The 11,752-nt window shown below is 48.4% G+C and overlaps 1 protein-coding gene across 1 annotated transcript in view; it reads right to left on the bottom strand.

Annotated features, from left to right (window-relative positions):
- The window catches only part of LOC146182727 (organic cation transporter protein-like), a 96,950-nt gene extending 85,748 nt beyond the window's left edge, over positions 1 to 11,202 (bottom strand). The window contains exon 1 of the mRNA XM_084608257.1: positions 11,060 to 11,202. Coding sequence (XP_084464383.1) covers positions 11,060 to 11,197 — 138 coding nt within the window. The 5' untranslated portion in view covers positions 11,198 to 11,202. The remainder of the gene's footprint in view (positions 1 to 11,059) is intronic.
- Positions 11,203 to 11,752: the final 550 nt, after the last annotated feature.

Here is an 11,752-nt window from a genome sequence, read left to right on the forward strand (position 1 = left end):
AACTCTATTTTCTTACACTGTGACCCATCTGTGCGTCCCTACAAAATCGATGATGTCGCGGCGGCGCTCTCGGAGTCCATTGACATGATGACAGTTACGAATCTAGGAGTTTTCCAGTTTAATCATGTTTGGATGCTCACTTTCAAGACTCCACATGACATGGAAGTGTTAAGTGCTAAGGCCGAAATATTTGTCAAGAACAAGAGATGTCTGGTTATTAATCCAAATCAGCAGGAGAAAGATGTGAAAGTCCCCTGGATCCCGCCCCAAATCCCAGACGAGGTGCTAATACACCATTTTCAGCGCTTCGGTGATGTGAAAGGGGTGCGACGCGAAAAGTGGCGCCGCCCGGGCCTGGAGCATATCGGTTCAAGCACGCGAATAGTTCAGATCGCGCCACGGGAACCGACATCACTCGATGAGATACCCCACCAGGTGACTATCTATGGCTGCCCGGTCCTGATCTCCGTGCCCGGCAGAGCGCCGCTTTGTTTGAGATGTCGACAGACCGGACACCTACGCAGGCAGTGCAAAGCTCCCTGGTGTCAGGCCTGTCGCTCCATCGGACACCGCGAGGAAGACTGCACGCAGTCTTATGCAGCCAGAACGAAGCGGGGGGTTGCGAAGCAACCATTGGACGATTTCATGGACGCAGAGGACATGGAAAAAATTGCGACTACCATGGAATCGCCACCAGACAGTGAACGTCCGGCGGTTGCATTTACCGAAGCCTCCATTTTTTCCCCACAAGAAGTAGCGACCCCAAATCCCGGAGAGGCTGGGTCTCCTTCTCTCCCTGATGGTCGGGCCTGCAGCAGCGCGAACTCGGAAGCGGCCGCCGCGCAGCAGGAGAAGCGAACCGAGACGCTGGACGAACCCAGCACCATAGATCTCACTGCGATCAGGGAGGTCGACGAACCTGCAGCTCTCTCGAACGACCTCGAGGGGCCTCAGGGACCGGAATCAGATAAGCCGGTCTCTAAACAACAGGACCGCCGACAACTTGAGAGAGAGGAAGGGGGAAACACGGAGGGAACGACAACGGAAGGAAGGCGAACTGCGGAAAGAAACAGAGACGACAGGTCCGACAAAATCAACACCAACTCCACCGATGCCATTGACGAGCCCAATGTCAAGGAGGGGAAGAGAGAAGGCCGCCGCGTGACGAGGAAAGCCCTTGCAGCCGCCAGCCACCTTTGCGAGGTGGAGAGGGGTACTTCGGTAGGCGGTAGCGGGGGGCGCATGCCACCAGTCCGGTAAGCTTTCCCCCCCTCAATGGATCCCTCCCAGCTGTCGTATAAAGTGGCCACCATTAACGTGGTGAGCCTTATAAAAACAAAAAGGAAAAGATGGCTTCACGATTTAATTAATGAAAACAGCGTCGACGTTGCTATTTTACAAGAAACCAAAATTTCAAGTGCGGACGATGCTAAATTCTTCGTTCGTTATCTTGGAGCTCAATTCTGGTGTTTCCATACAATCACGACATCAAGGGCAGGAGGCACCGCCATTCTCATTAGGAAAAAAGATAACGTCACCATTGTTGACTGCGAGCTGGGAGAGGACGGGCGCTTTTGTCTCGTCGATGCCCTTGTGGGGAGGGAGCTGACTCGCTTTGTGTGTGTCTATGCCCCGAATGAGACAACGGCACGGTCCGAGCTCTTTCGATCTCTCCGTCCTTTTCTTCTTGTCCCCGGAATCGTATACTTCGGAGGTGATTTTAACTGCGTACTCAGCACGAGTGATAGAGCGGGCGGGGGAGGTGGTGTGGATGCGTCGGCGCGGGTGTTAAGAGAGGTCCTGCGAGATTCTGACCTGGTGGACGTGGCGCTCGGACGAACGGGATCGACTGCGCGCTACACCCGCTGGCGCGGTACAGCGCAGGCTCACCTCGATCGCATCTATGTCTGCGGTAAGGCGCTCCAACGCGTCCGAAGCTACACCGTCACTCCTGTGTGTTTCTCTGACCATGGCCTGGTCTCGTGCGTGCTGGGTGCCTTAACATGTCGAACAGGAAAAACAGTGGAAATACGGTGGATAATGAACTCGACTATCCTTTGCAACGAAGAGTTCTTAGATAAAGTAAATAAGGATATTGCTAGGCTTAAGTCTGGATCGGTTAATGCAGCAGAGTGGGAGTTATTTAAAACAAAAGTTAAAACCATTGCCACAGAGATCGGAACAAGAATTGCCGCGTCCGCTAAAGCTAAAATCCGGCACCTCACAGGCACCCTTCAGGGCCTTGTCGAGGCCAACGAAGAGATGCCGGGAGAATTTTCTGCTGACATTCGGAAAGTTAAAGAGGAACTTCGATCAGAACTGGAACGGCGTTATTGGGGCGCACTCGTCCGCAGTCGGGAGCAAAGAGTCCAGTACGAGGCGCAGCCATCAAAGCTCTTTTGTGCCTTCGAACGGGAGCAGGCTGCACGGGTTACTATAAGGGAGGTTATTAACAGCGGCACCGCTGCGCGAGGGCATGGCGAGGTGGCGCAGGCCTTCGATGAATACTATCGCAAGCTTTTCCAGGCTGGAAAACCGCTGGATCCCGTGCCATCCGAAGTCCTGAGCGAACTACCCAAAGTTCCTCAGGAGATTAGGGAGGCAACATTCTCCTCATTGACTGCTGACGAGATAGAGCGCGTAATTGCAAAACTCCCTAAGAATAAATCACCCGGACCGGACGGCATAACAGCCGAATTTTACCAATGCTTTAGAAGTGAACTCAGCCCAATTCTAGCGGAGGTGTTAGCGGATATAAGGAAACGAAAACTTCTCCCGCCTTCTATGCGGCGCAGTAATTTAGTCCTGATTCCTAAGAAACCTTCCCCCGAATCTACCCCCGACGTAGCCGATTTCAGGCCAATCATTCTACTTTCCACGGACTATGAGATTCTGGCTAGAGCTCTCGCTCGTCGACTCGAGACCGCCCTCAGCACCGTGGTGGGAGAGCATCAAACATGCGGCTTCAAAGGGCGCTCCATAAATACCAACTTACACCGCATGAGGACGGTCCGCGAGGCGGCGGATGTAGGGCTCCTTCCTTTGGCCATTCTCCAGATCGATTTGAGGAAGGCGTTTGATCAGGTTGACCGGGCTTTCCTCTTTTCTCTCCTTCATCAGTGCGAAGTAGGTGACGACATAATAGATTGGCTCAAAATTTGTTACACTGAAATTAGTACTGCAATCGTCCTTAACGGTATACCAGGCGCGCCGATACAGGTGAATAGATCAGTACGAGAAGGGTGTCCGATGTCGCCTGTTCTCTTCACCTTGTATCTGGAACCTCTATGTCGCATGGTACTTGCATCTAAAACCATCAGGGGTCTAGATCTCGGCGGCCAAGAACTGCGCGTCCTCGCATACGCGGACGATGCAGCCTTCATTTGCACGTCCCAACAACAAGTGGGGGAGGTGATTCGATTGGCAAACTCCTTCTGTAAATTTTCTGGAGCCGAACTAATTTTTAAAAAATCGCAAGGCGCCTGGTTGGGAGACTGGAGAGGGAAGCCCCGCCAACTTTTTGGAGTAGAATGGACCGAAAAAATTGATGAATATCTAGGCGTTAATCTAGATATTAGCAAAGCGATCATGAACAGGTGGCAACCCAAACTAGTTGCCCCTGAAAGGAAGTTGACCCATGGCGGCCGAGACACATAGCCATGTTCACGAGAGCCTATATATGCAACGCGGTGGTCTAACCGGCGGTACTATACTCAGCCAGAGTGACCACAATCGACAGGGGCTCCGCGGGCAGGCTACACAGATCATGGGCAGTGTTCGTTTGGCGCTCTACGGCAGAGCCCATGCGCCGAAGCAATCTCTTCTGGAGCATGGAGCGAGGCGGACTGGGCCTAGTGAACATAGAACTTAAACTTGTAGTCCAAAGGCTCATTTTCTTTCGAAGCCAAAAGGATAATTTTCTTCGCGCGGCCACTCAGTATCTAGGCTCGGCGCACTTGGCCCCTTGGTTGGCCACAACTAAGCCAATAGGTAACGGTATGAGAGCCACAGCCTTCAACAAGGAGGTAGCGCAGTCCCTGGCGCTGCTGCAAGGGCTTTTTTCGTGGGAGTACCTGCTCTCAGTAAAGCCGAGAAAGCTTTACTGGGACTTGCTGGCACAATTTCTGCAACCTCCACTATATCGACAACCACCCATAGGGGTGGGCAAGACTGATGTCCTCAAGCGCGTCAGGAAGCTGCCCGTTCCAACAGGCTCCAAGGATTTCTTCCGTTTCCACACAGGAGTTCTGCCCGTGAAAGCTCGTCATGAAGAGCGGGGCTTCTTCCTACCATGGGGCGCAAACTGTCTCCTGTGTGGCCGACGGGAGACCGCTCAACATGTCTTTATAGAATGCAACACTGCGAGCATCTTCTGGGACGAAGTACGGGGATTTTTCGCCACGGATTTGGAGGTCACATGGCCAGGGCTCTTGTGTCTCGACGCCTCTTGCGATCGTCCAGAGCTTCGAGACATTGTGATAGTGCTTGCGTTGCATGCCCTCTGGCGTGCGCGCGTGGATGTGGTGGAGTGCGTGCGTTGGCCGAAACCAGCGTGGCGGCATCTATTGGACAAAGCAGAGTGGACAGTGAGTGCACTAGTGCACTACAGTCCTCTGGCACCGACGAAAGCCTGCAGGAGGAACTACGGCGAGGCTGCCGCGCTGCGATGGTCTTCAAGACACGACAGTACGAACGGTTTGGGTGCCGCTGATGCTTCACGCAGCGTTGCCCAAGTTATTTTTTTTTATGTTTTATTTTTATTTTTTTTTCCTCTCTTCTGGTTTTCCTCTTTGTCTTTCAGTGGCGCACTTTAGGCTTATATGTTACACTTGTTCTGACCCTTTCTTACCAGACCTCTCGACATAATTCTCTATTGTGCTTAATCTCCCCTCACGTTTCCTATGGCCGACGTTAACACGAGAAGCAATCAATGCACTCGGCTATTGGTTGAGTTGCAGCCTTGTACATATATATGTAAATAAAGTTTTTTTTCTGTTACGGAGAAAAAAAACCCGCCTTGGAGTAGTGGTTAAGGTGCCCGCCTGAAGACATTAAGGTCCGAGGTTCAATTCCACATTGTGTAGTAAATTTTTTATTTTTTATTTTATTTATTATTTTAGATGTCGTTTTATTTTATATTGTTGCATGCTTTTTCAACCACGGCGACGCGTTTCTTTCCGGAAACGAGGGTCATCAACCATTTAGGCTATTCCGCTATCAGAGCTCCGCGCGGTTTCATTCCGGACTTTCCAGGGCAGTACACGAATTTGCTGAAATAGCCCCCAATCCTGTATCCCAGATCCTGTACAGTAAAACTGTATACGATTTCCTGTACGAATTTTATACAGGATTTTTCAGTAGGGGTACGGAGACAGTTTAAATTGAAGTTCTCGGTAGACGCAACTGTAGGAGGTAATCATCATCATCTTCGAATGCAACAAAGTACGTAGTTTCTAAGGCTTTTAAGATATATAGATCCAGGCGAGGTTTGAATTTTTGAAGTTAACTGGTCGACAATATTATCGGAAAAAGCAGTGTTGGCGAGAACTCAAAACGTTTTCATTATGTCATCGACATCTATGATGATTTTTCTCTTCTACAGACATAAGAAATTGCTCCAAAAACTGGAAGCATTACACGCCATGGGCTGAGTTAACTGGAGCCGAGCTCACAATTTAACTGTCTGTGAAAAGAGTTGTTTTGATTCGATAGTGTAAAACGTGCCACAGTGGTTGTGTTTTGCGGAACGCTGTAGTTAAGCCTGCCAGGAATTTCAATCGCATTGAGTTCATTATGATATAATGACATCACACAGTGCACGAAAGCCTTGCGCTTGGCCTTTACCCAAAAGCGACCACCACAGCAGGAATAAAACATACATCCTTGGTATCAGCAATTGATCGCCATAACCATTAAGCCACGAAGAAAAAAATTGCCCACGATTACGTTACTTCCTAATGCGAAATTTGAGCGCAGCTCATCAGCTACTTCACATTCTCGATATACTGAAGCAAAGATTTCCAGCAAGACATGTATGTAGTACATTTACTGATAGATGTTTTTTATTTTCACTCGTATTCCTTCAAGAAACACTCCACTGAAAGTTCTTGACTGTCATGAATGAAGATTTTTAGGCGGAGAAATGGAGAGAGGAATTAAACTATCGGGAGGTTGCGGGAGGCAGCGCGCTGGCCCATAGGAACGTTGCGGGTGAAAAGATAGCAGCGACTTACTGGCGCCGCTGACGCCGCTAGCGAGTCAAGTCAACGTGGCTCTGCGCTTCGGCTTTGTATGCACGCACCATGACCTGCTGATAGTGAGCCGGTGCGTAGGCAACCGGAGGACACCGTCGCAGCCACGCAGGAAGAGGGGGGGGGGGGGGGGGGTACAAGATGCAGCGAAAGGTAGCGGCAGGAGCGCGCGCAGTAATTGGAGCACACGCTCGGTCGCCGCCATGGAGGAAGATGAAGGGGGGGGGGGGGGGGGGGGGAGTGCGCTGCCCCGGCTGCGGAGCTGGTTACGAGGAACAACGTCGACGGCGACGTCGACGCAAAACCTTAGAACGGTCGCCAAAAATCTGTGCTATAAAAAATATAGAAGATTGATTTGCCAATTCGTTCTCTTGAATATTAGGCGCTATTTCCTGTACTTGCAAATCCTACAGAGGAATTGCTCAATAGGTTAAGGGCGCTGTAAATGGCTCAGACATGCCGGATTTAGTTTGCATGGTGCAGTGTTCCTCAACCGGACTTATATAGGGAGGAACCGTCTACTGATGAAAAGACAGAACAATAAAACAGGGGATAGAAAAAAAAATATTTTGCCGTGTTTTTTTAGAAAGGTGGTTCTAATGACACTATTTCGTTTAGAGAAGAAAAATATGTCCAAATATAAAAAGGTTAAATCTGAGAAAAAGCTGGAGAACTAGATCAAAGGGTGGTGTTCATATGAGGAAAGTACAAACCATATTCCAATGCATAAGAGCATTTTTTATGGCCGAATGGCCTTAATAGAGTATAGATACGTACAGTTTCTGTTTCGGGATTTTTGCTTTAAACGATCCACGATGGCCCACAATGGAGGGACTGCAAGCCAGAAAGCCCGAACACACCTCTATTAATTAATTATCAGAGCATTTATCAGGACCAGTTTTGGTTTCGAGCTTTCCGAGCACGAGCGCGCGATGACGTTAAAGATGCGAGCGCCTCCTGATAGCAATAATGTTGACTCTTACGCACACAATCTAATGATGCATACGGGTAGTGCTGTTCATGTGCTTGGAGACCGCACGTGCAAGACGATATCGTCGTCGAGCAGCGCTTGATCATAGCCTAATTAGTCCTCCAACGTTGTTTCGCCCGAAGGCGCTGGTGTTATTGACATTGGCGAGCACTTTGATTTGAACCAGCTCGCCACCGATTCAAGTGAAAAAGCAGGAACCAACCGCAGCCACGAAAGCTTGGCGGTTGGCGTGCAGGAAATATCCGCTGCTTAGACATGTTGAACACAGTTACTGATTACTGTGAAGAGGCTGCTCTCTTAGCCCGGTTTGCCGGCGCTGTGAGCTCCATGCTGGCGTCCGAAAAAATTGTTTCAGCAGGAGAAAAAAAAAGCATGGCCCGATCAGACACCGTCAGCCACCGTGACCTGCTACCGCGCTAAAGCTGCCCATGCTCACGCCTGCTTACGCGCTGGTTGGTCCCGACACGGCAGGCCTGAGTGGCGCCGTCCTAGGGTGCCTCGATGCGCGCCCGCTGAGAGCGGGCGCGCATCGAGGCACCCTACGCCGTCCAAGCGTGTGGCGCCACCTGGCGCTGTCAAGGCGATCTGGGCATGCTAAGCCACGGCCGGTCTCGAGGGAGAGCGCGCTTCTCTTCTCTTACGGCCTCTCCAATGGGGCCTGTTTCCACCGCCCGCCGCGCCTCGGTGGGGTCGCCACCGCCCCACTGCTGCTCCTCCGCTACAGCCGTTCACGCGCAAGGGAAACGCGCGCTCGCTTTTAGCTTCGCCTGCGTCAGTTGCAACCGGCAGATCCTGACATTTCGCCCCATGTGGTTTATACAAAGGCCGCAATCAGCATCGAACATTTATCGTGTACGAGTAATAAAATACAGTCAACAATCCTCTCGCGCGCGCGCTGCTTCGTCAGTGCGGCCGTATACGGTTGAATGAAGCTTCAGGTACACTTTAACATATTTTACCCCTACGTTTTGTACAAAATAAATTTACCAGGCTATGCAATGTGCCTTTGAATGTTTTAAGCAGGTGTAGCCCGACCTGACGCGTGAGTGCATGGTGAACTGTTGAGTGGAGATTCTGCCAACCGCTACCGTTTTCGTTTAGATCAGAAGAGGCACCGACAAAAATTCATGGCGCGTCTCAGATTCAGAGTAAAGAACAAACCTTTACTTATATAGTAAAAATTTCACTTGTCTAGTGGAGTGGGCTGTTCTAGCTTCGTTCAAAACATATCAGTCGGTTGAAAGACCGAAGATATGTATGTAATCTCGCGACTACTTTTAATCAAGGAAATGGGCATAAACAGTTAAGCAGAATCGAAAAGAGCAGCAAACAATAAAAAAATTATATTTCAAAGTTACAGTTTGCACAACATATTCATCAATTCATCTAAATGCGACCTGCGTTTAGAAAATTCAGTCTCAAAATCTTCCTGCACGGCTTGTGTACATAAGGAGTTGGCCTCTCGGTCTTCTCTGTCACTTTCCTGGTATAATTAATTGAGAAGAATTCTGGGAAATTTTTTAAATATCAAAGAAGCGGACCTAATAACATAGCTGCTGTCACTTCCTTTCGGGCAACTCAGTGTTGAATTCTGAAATGCTGACTAAATCAGGATCTTAAGTACTTCGAGAACATTTGTGTGTGGTAGGTGCACGGCAGCTTTTTCGAGAAAAAAAAAAGCTTGTCCAATAGGACAACAAGCTGTGGTTTCGGATAATGCAGTCCACAAGAATATTGTCCTCGTAGAAGATTGTACTACATGGGGCTGCTTCTTTCGCTAGTTTCAAGAAGAATAGCGCGAGCGTCACACCCAAAGTTGAATAACTAAATGATATATCCAGCGACGTAAGGTAAACCAGAATATGTGACAGTGGGAAATGGGATGGTAGGAGATGCCACCACTTCCTTCAGTGCTTTGATTTTGCTCTCAGATGAAACGTCCGTCTTGACAATGTAGTCACGTGCTGCTAGCTGTTACGGCCCTCGCATCTAGCATATATCATTCCCTTCCGCACATTAACCTTACTTTCCCGAAGAGAGCCTCAATGGGTCGCTATATAGGGCTTGAAATGAGTCTTCAGTGAGAGTGTCCTTCTTTAACGCTTTAGAAGTTTCTTGCATACTTTCGATATAGCAGGCGAACTCCTTTGTAAGTCACTGCATCAAGTATCACATTCATCATTTATTGGCCTCTTTTTACCACTTCTAGCACAAGTAGTGTCATGAATATCAAACTATTTTGATTGTTTCCATAATAAGCTTAATACCATGTAAACATTGCATTAAAACAATGTTTATTTGCAAAATTAAAATAATGTTTACAATACCACACATTGCCTAATATATGAATTGTAATACCATTCAAAACTCAAGCCTACAACGTTTACTTTGACTGTTATACTAATACTTTATATCATGCAAGCATTTTGCAATTTACACTACATTTTTAGGAAATTATTTCCATCTTCGGTGCTACATGAATGGTTTCGCATCTAGTGTTGAAAGACGGTTTTGCTGTTGCAGACGATTTGCTGTCATGTTAATCTTGAAGAAGCTTCGATGTGAATACTGCTCATTCAGTTTGTTTGTTTTTTTTTTTTTTTGTTCCTATTCCTGTACAGGCTTGGAAAAAATTCGGATTAAAATGGACAAAAGTAGCTACCATGCCGCAATGTATGTCATGCTTGTCGAACGTTTGCTGAACGACAGTGTTTTTTTTTTATATCTGTTCACGTGTGTATTACGTTGACGACATGCCGCTGCAGCGTCTACCTCCTGTGTTTTTTTTTTTTTTTAATTTCGCGGCTGCACTCACCCCGAAACTCCCGAGCGACAGCGCGAAACCAGGCAAAAGCCACCCGCCGCCGCTGAGGCAGACGCCGTGCGAACAGTGAGCAGGTCGCGCCCATTGCGGCGGCAGAGAGCGTAACTCAAGGAGAAACGTTCTCATTGTTCCCGAGGCGATTGAGAAGGCCGTATGAAAGAGCGCACGCTCTCCCCCGAGACCGGCCGTGGCTAACCGTGACCGCCGCGATTGGCTCCGATAGCCTCCGCTATCGGTAATCTATAGCGGATTTATTCGCGTGCATAACAACTCTGTACAAAGAACCACGAGTAAACGAATAAACCGCGAGGATTGTTTGAACAATACTGAGGTGCTGGTAGAGTGATTACAGCGATACAAGCGAGCTTATTTTTCCACATTCACCATGCTTGTGCTGTCCGGTGCGCCTCGCCTGGCATCTGCTAGCTCCGCTGGCTGCTAAAGGCGTCTTGTGAATAAGAAATTTATTTTTTATGCGATAGGCTTCCCAGTAAAGCGGCGCGAAAGTCCAACGTCTATTACAGCGTTAACCCATTCTTAAGCGCCGTCCGCTGCCGCTTCGATGTGAAACCAGCTAGGCCCAGTGACGTCTAGGTTGTACATGCGAGAATCCCACATCAAAACATCAGCGCCACGCGAAAAAAAAAAAAACGCGAAAGAGAGAAACTGTCCTTTACATTCAAGCCACAGAGTGTTTGATAATTCAGTTTATAACCAACATTAGCAGGCAAAATATCTGTAGCAATAGAGAGAAAATGAAAGAGAATTAGCTCCACGAATAAATGTGTCAGTTCTCACAGTGTTCAAACGAAATATTGAAGTCTGGATGGACGACATATGAAATGGGATGACACCGAAACATAGTTTCACGCTAATGTGGTTGGACAGTAAGAAATATCTGAGTCTCCTGTCCAAATGATGAATACGTGGAGATTACGACGACATAATGACGATAAAGGATTGATTTTTCCTCGTTTTTACTTCTTAGCTCACCGTGTTTGTAAGGGTATCTGTGTTGTCGCCCAGGTCGTACTCCCAGCTTGAGCATTTCACCCGGCTCTCGTTCAAGAACCTCAGTGACCCGTCTGGTTCTTCTTCGAAGGCGTACATCTCACAACTGCTCGGCTGCATTATCCCTTTACCTGGAAGAAGAATAAGAAGAAACGAAACGCTTTCCAGCTGCCATAAGGGTAGAATAAGGCTGGTAGGACGACATTATTAAAGCCACAAAATTCTGCACAGCATCCAAAGTACGCCCAGTGCTTGAGCCGAGCTGCCCACTTCTGATTGCAAATATTACCTTCATGTAATTATTATCTGTGTAGGGCCAAGCTCTTCAAGAGATGGGGGTTCCAATTCACTTCAACAGTCTCCTCAGGAACCTGTATGAAGGACAACAGGCCACAGTCAGAACTGGGCATGGTCTTACTGATTGGTTTCCGATTGAGAAAGGGGTGAGGCAAGGCTGCATACTGTCGCCCTGCCTATTTAACCTATATGCAGAGTGCATCATGAGGAAGGCCGGTCTGGACGAGTCTTCAGCTGGAGTGAAGATTGCTGGAAAACGTATCAACAACCTTAGATATGCGGATGATACCACTTTAATGGCAGCAAGTGAAGTGGAACTCTAGAGACTTCTGATGCGCGTACAAGAAGAGAGTGAGAAGTTTGGGCTTAAACTGAACG

The sequence above is a fragment of the Amblyomma maculatum genome, chromosome 7 (assembly GCF_055883805.1).
Source record: "Amblyomma maculatum isolate TAMU_Amacu chromosome 7, ASM5588380v1, whole genome shotgun sequence".
NCBI lineage: Eukaryota > Metazoa > Arthropoda > Arachnida > Ixodida > Ixodidae > Amblyomma > Amblyomma maculatum.